Source organism: Xyrauchen texanus, chromosome 20, assembly GCF_025860055.1.
Source record: "Xyrauchen texanus isolate HMW12.3.18 chromosome 20, RBS_HiC_50CHRs, whole genome shotgun sequence".
Lineage (NCBI taxonomy): Eukaryota > Metazoa > Chordata > Actinopteri > Cypriniformes > Catostomidae > Xyrauchen > Xyrauchen texanus.
The window spans coordinates 1,642,739-1,648,738 of NC_068295.1; the positions used below are offsets into that span (position 1 = coordinate 1,642,739).

The 6,000-nt window shown below is 40.2% G+C and overlaps 1 protein-coding gene across 1 annotated transcript in view; it reads left to right on the top strand.

The window, feature by feature from the left end:
- The window catches only part of LOC127660790 (adhesion G protein-coupled receptor A3-like), a 222,840-nt gene that overhangs the window by 190,526 nt on the left and 26,314 nt on the right, over positions 1-6,000 (top strand). Inside the window, 1 exon segment of the mRNA XM_052151208.1 lies at positions 4,064-4,209. Within this exon segment, the coding sequence (XP_052007168.1) occupies positions 4,064-4,209 (146 nt within the window).

The window sequence follows — 6,000 nt, forward strand, 5'->3', positions numbered from 1 at the left end:
ATATTTAGCAGGGATTCCCACTGAATATAACAGTGCAGCATTTCATTTAGATTACAGATTAATAAAATAAGAGGAAAGTGACGGAGGAGAGACAAATATAAACCGTATATATTTATCTGATATTCTAGGCGTTTATCAGTGTGTGCTTGAATTTCTGTTTCTCGCTCTATGCATTCCCTTGCAAGAAAATACTGTAAATGTACTGTGTAGTGCAGTGACAGTGTCAGCTTATAACACTGTAAATGTACTGTATAGTGCAGTGATTGTGTCAGCTTATAACACTGTAAGTGTACTGTGTAGTGCAGTGACAGTGTCAGCTTATAACACTGTAAATGTACTGTATAGTGCAGTGATTGTGTCAGCTTATAACACTGTAAGTGTACTGTATAGTGCAGTAATAGTGTCAGCTTATAACACTGTAAATGTACTGTATAGTGCAGTGATTGTGTCAGCTTATAACACTGTAAGTGTACTGTATAGTGCAGTGATAGTGTCAGCTTATAACACTGTAAATGTACTGTATAGTGCAGTGATTGTGTTAGCTTATAACACTGTAAGTGTACTGTATAGTGCAGTAATAGTGTCAGCTTATAACACTGTAAATGTACTGTGTAGTGCAGTGATTGTGTCAGCTTATAACACTGTAAGTGTACTGTATAGTGCAGTGATTGTGTCAGCTTATAACACTGTAAGTGTACTGTATAGTGCAGTAATAGTGTCAGCTTATAACACTGTAAGTGTACTGTATAGTGCAGTGATTGTGTCAGCTTATAACACTGTAAGTGTACTGTATAGTGCAGTAATAGTGTCAGCTTATAACACTGTAAGTGTACTGTATAGTGCAGTGATTGTGTCAGTTTATAACACTGTAAGTGTACTGTATAGTGCAGTAATAGTGTCAGCTTATAACACTGTAAGTGTACTGTATAGTGCAGTGATTGTGTCAGCTTATAACACTGTAAGTGTACTGTATAGTGCAGTAATAGTGTCAGTTTATAACACTGTAAGTGTACTGTATAGTGCAGTGATTGTGTCAGCTTATAACACTGTAAGTGTACTGTGTAGTGCAGTGACAGTGTCAGCTTATAACACTGTAAGTGTACTGTATAGTGCAGTGATTTTGTCAGCTTATAACACTGTAAGTGTACTGTATAGTGCAGTGATAGTGTCAGCTTATAACACTGTAAGTGTACTGTGTAGTGCAGTGATAGTGTCAGCTTATAACACTGTAAATGTACTGTATAGTGCAGTGATAGTGTCAGCTTATAACACTGTAAGTGTACTCTATAGTGCAGTGATTGTGTCAGCTTATAACAGCTTATAACACTGTAAGTGTACTGTATAGTGCAGTGACAGTGTCAGTTTATAACACTGTAAGTGTACTGTATAGTGCAGTGATTGTGTCAGCTTATAACACTGTAAATGTACTGTGTAGTGCAGTGAGAGTGTCATCTTATAACACTGTAAGTGTACTGTGTAGTGCAGTGACAGTGTCAGCTTATAACACTGTAAGTGTACTGTATAGTGCAGTGACAGTGTCAGCTTATAACACTGTAAGTGTACTGTATAGTGCAGTGACAGTGTCAGTTTATAACACTGTAAGTGTATTGTATAGTGCAGTGACAGTGTCAGCTTATAACACTGTAAGTGTACTGTATAGTGCAGTGACAGTGTCAGTTTATAACACTGTAAGTGTACTGTATAGTGCAGTGACAGTGTCAGTTTATAACACTGTAAGTGTACTGTGTAGTGCAGTGATAGTGTCAGCTTATAACACTGTAAGTGTACTGTATAGTGCAGTGACAGTGTCAGCTTATAACACTGTAAGTGTACTGTATAGTGCAGTGACAGTGTCAGTTTATAACACTGTAAGTGTACTGTATAGTGCAGTGATTGTGTCAGCTTATAACACTAAGTGTACTGTATAGTGCAGTGACAGTGTCAGTTTATAACACTGTAAGTGTACTGTGTAGTGCAGTGATAGTGTCAGCTTATAACACTGTAAGTGTACTGTATAGTGCAGTGATAGTGTCAGCTTATAACACTGTAAGTGTACTCTATAGTGCAGTGATTGTGTCAGCTTATAACAGCTTATAACACTGTAAGTGTACTGTATAGTGCAGTGACAGTGTCAGTTTATAACACTGTAAGTGTACTGTATAGTGCAGTGATTGTGTCAGCTTATAACACTGTAAATGTACTGTGTAGTGCAGTGAGAGTGTCATCTTATAACACTGTAAGTGTACTGTGTAGTGCAGTGACAGTGTCAGCTTATAACACTGTAAGTGTACTGTATAGTGCAGTGACAGTGTCAGCTTATAACACTGTAAGTGTACTGTATAGTGCAGTGACAGTGTCAGTTTATAACACTGTAAGTGTACTGTATAGTGCAGTGACAGTGTCAGCTTATAACACTGTAAGTGTACTGTATAGTGCAGTGACAGTGTCAGTTTATAACACTGTAAGTGTACTGTATAGTGCAGTGACAGTGTCAGTTTATAACACTGTAAGTGTACTGTGTAGTGCAGTGATAGTGTCAGCTTATAACACTGTAAGTGTACTGTATAGTGCAGTGACAGTGTCAGCTTATAACACTGTAAGTGTACTGTATAGTGCAGTGACAGTGTCAGTTTATAACACTGTAAGTGTACTGTATAGTGCAGTGATTGTGTCAGCTTATAACACTAAGTGTACTGTATAGTGCAGTGACAGTGTCAGTTTATAACACTGTAAGTGTACTGTGTAGTGCAGTGATAGTGTCAGCTTATAACACTGTAAGTGTACTGTATAGTGCAGTGATAGTGTCAGCTTATAACACTGTAAGTGTACTGTATAGTGCAGTGACAGTGTCAGTTTATAACACTGTAAGTGTACTGTATAGTGCAGTGATTGTGTCAGCTTATAACACTGTAAGTGTACTGTATAGTGCAGTGACAGTGTCAGTTTATAACACTGTAAGTGTACTGTGTAGTGCAGTGATAGTGTCAGCTTATAACACTGTAAGTGTACTGTATAGTGCAGTGACAGTGTCAGTTTATAACACTGTAAGTGTACTGTATAGTGCAGTGATTGTGTTAGCTTATAACACTAAGTGTACTGTATAGTGCAGTGACAGTGTCAGTTTATAACACTGTAAGTGTACTGTGTAGTGCAGTGATAGTGTCAGCTTATAACACTGTAAGTGTACTGTGTAGTGCAGTGACAGTGTCAGCTTATAACACTGTAAGTGTACTGTGTAGTGCAGTGATAGTGTCAGCTTATAACACTGTAAATGTACTGTGTAGTGCAGTGATAGTGTCAGCTTATAACACTGTAAATGTACTGTGTAGTGCAGTGATAGTGTCAGCTTATAACACTGTAAATGTACTGTGTAGTGCAGTGATAGTGTCAGCTTATAACACTGTAAATGTACTGTGTAGTGCAGTGATAGTGTCAGCTTATAACACTGTAAATGTACTGTATAGTGCAGTGATAGTGTCAGCTTATAACACTGTAAATGTACTGTGTAGTGCAGTGATAGTGTCAGCTTATAACACTGTAAGTGTACTGTATAGTGCAGTGATTGTGTCAGCTTATAACACTGTAAGTGTACTGTATAGTGCAGTGATAGCTTATAACACTGTAAGTGTACTGTATTGTCGCTGACTATCACACCTGGAGTCGTGAGTTTGAGTCCAGGGGGTGCTGAGTGACTCCAGCCAGGTCTCCTTAGCAACCAAATTGGCCGGTTGCTAGGGAGGGTAGAGTCACATGGGGTAACCTCCTCGTAGTCGCTATAATGTGGTTCTCGCTCTCGGTGGGGCGTGTGGTGAGTTGTGTGTGGATGCCACGGAGAATAGCGTGAAGCCTCCACACGTGCTACGTCTCCACGGTAACGTGCTCAACAAGTCACGTGTTAAGATGCGCGGATTGACGGTCTCAGATGCGGAGGTAACAGAGATTCGTCCTCTGCCACCCGGATTGAGGCAAGTCACTACGCCACCACGAGGACTTAGAGCGCATTGAAAAATAAAATCCCAATCATAAAGTCATAAATGCTTCTCAATTTGTGTGTGTGTTTCAGGTGGGCATTGTGTTGCATTACTCCTCTCTGTCCACGATGCTCTGGTTGGGTGTAACAGCACGAAACATCTACAAACAGGTGGCCAATAAACCACAGCAGGACGGAGACCACACCCCCCCCCACCCCGCCAAATCTCCCATACTGAGGTATGAACATCACAAACACGCACACACACACTCACACACACACACACACACACACACACACACACACACACACACACACTTACTTACATACACACACACACACAGACACACACGCACTCACACAGACACACACACACTTACATACATACACACACACACACAGACAAACACACACACACACACACACACACACACACACACATACTCACACACACACACACTACACACACACACACACACACAGACACACTTACACACTTATTATTACAGTTGCGTATAGTGAATCCAAAATACAACGTCCACGCATGTGGACTCGGGGTCGAACAAGGTTAAAATGATTATTATTATGTTTAACTGTGGGTAACCAAACCATCCTTTTTTTCACAACTTATGTAGTTGGTATAAAATTAAATTGAACATACAAAAAAATCTAAGATATTTAAAGAACCAAACAAAACATTTCATAAACGTTGTAGTTTGTTCGGGTTTGGTTTTCATCATTAGAATATATTATCATTGCAAGGCTGATTTTTTTTTTTTACATTTCCAATTTCTTTTAGGTTGTATAAATGTAAGTATTGTAACTGAAATGTAACTTTTCTCAAAATGTGTAATTCGCGCAGATTTTTTGGTAATACAAATATGTAAACTGCACGTTATGTTTTTTCTTGGGTTTTGGTTTTTTGTCCTCTTTTCTCCCCAATTTGGAACGCCCAATTCCCACTACTTAGTAGGTCCTCGTGGTGGCGCTGTTACTCAATCCGGATGGCGGAGGACAAGTCTGAGTTGCCTCTGCTTCTGAGACCGTCAATCTGCGCGTTCTGATCACGTGACTCGTTGTGCATGACACCGCGGAGACACACAGCATGTGGAGACTCATGTTACTCTCCACGATCCACACACAACTCACCACACGCCCCATTGAGAGAACCACTAATCACCACCACGAGGAGGTTACCCCATGTGACTCTACCCTCCCTAGCAACCGGGACATTTTGGTTGCTAAGGAGACCTGACTGGAGTCACTCAGCACCCCTGGATTCAAACCCGTGACTCCAGGCAGTGATAGTCAGTGTCAATACTCGCTGAGATACCAGACCGGCTTTTCACGGCTTGAACATTTTTAGAATGTCACACTGAACGTAACCTAACTGCAACCAAAATGCAACGTTGTGAAATGTGAAAAATGTTCTGCTCTGTTATTCTCCGGTTATGACACTTGTTGATTTGATGAATGAATCAGCCGCTTAGCTCTTGACATTAGACTGAAGATGAGAAGGTCTGTCGTGATATAACACAAGAGACAGGTGCCATCTTGAGGATCTGCTGCTAAATGATGATGATCGTAAACTTCATGTTAACTTTCTATCAATGTCAAGCTAAGAAGCTCAATCAAAGGGAAATTGAACCTGTGAATTAGCCGCCTGTAGAGAGAACACGGTTAGCATCAGGGTTGCTTGTATCTGAACGAGTGCGTGATGAATCTCTACCTTTTCCCTTTTATAATCTTCAGTGCTTTGCGAATAAAATCAGCCATTTCTCACAGCTGTGAAACTAACCTTCATGTCGTTTCTTACTAAAGTCATATTGGTTTGAAACAGCATGAGGCGAGTAAATAATGACACCATTTCTGGGTGAATCTCTTTAATATTTCCCGAGTTTATCCAGATATTTCCAAACAGCACGTGTGCTTGTTCTCTGGCGACTGGTGCTTGTTCACGGCTTTAATCTGGGATTTTTCAATACTTCTGAGTGGAACATTTGGGTCTGATTGTGGTGAAAATAGGTCAC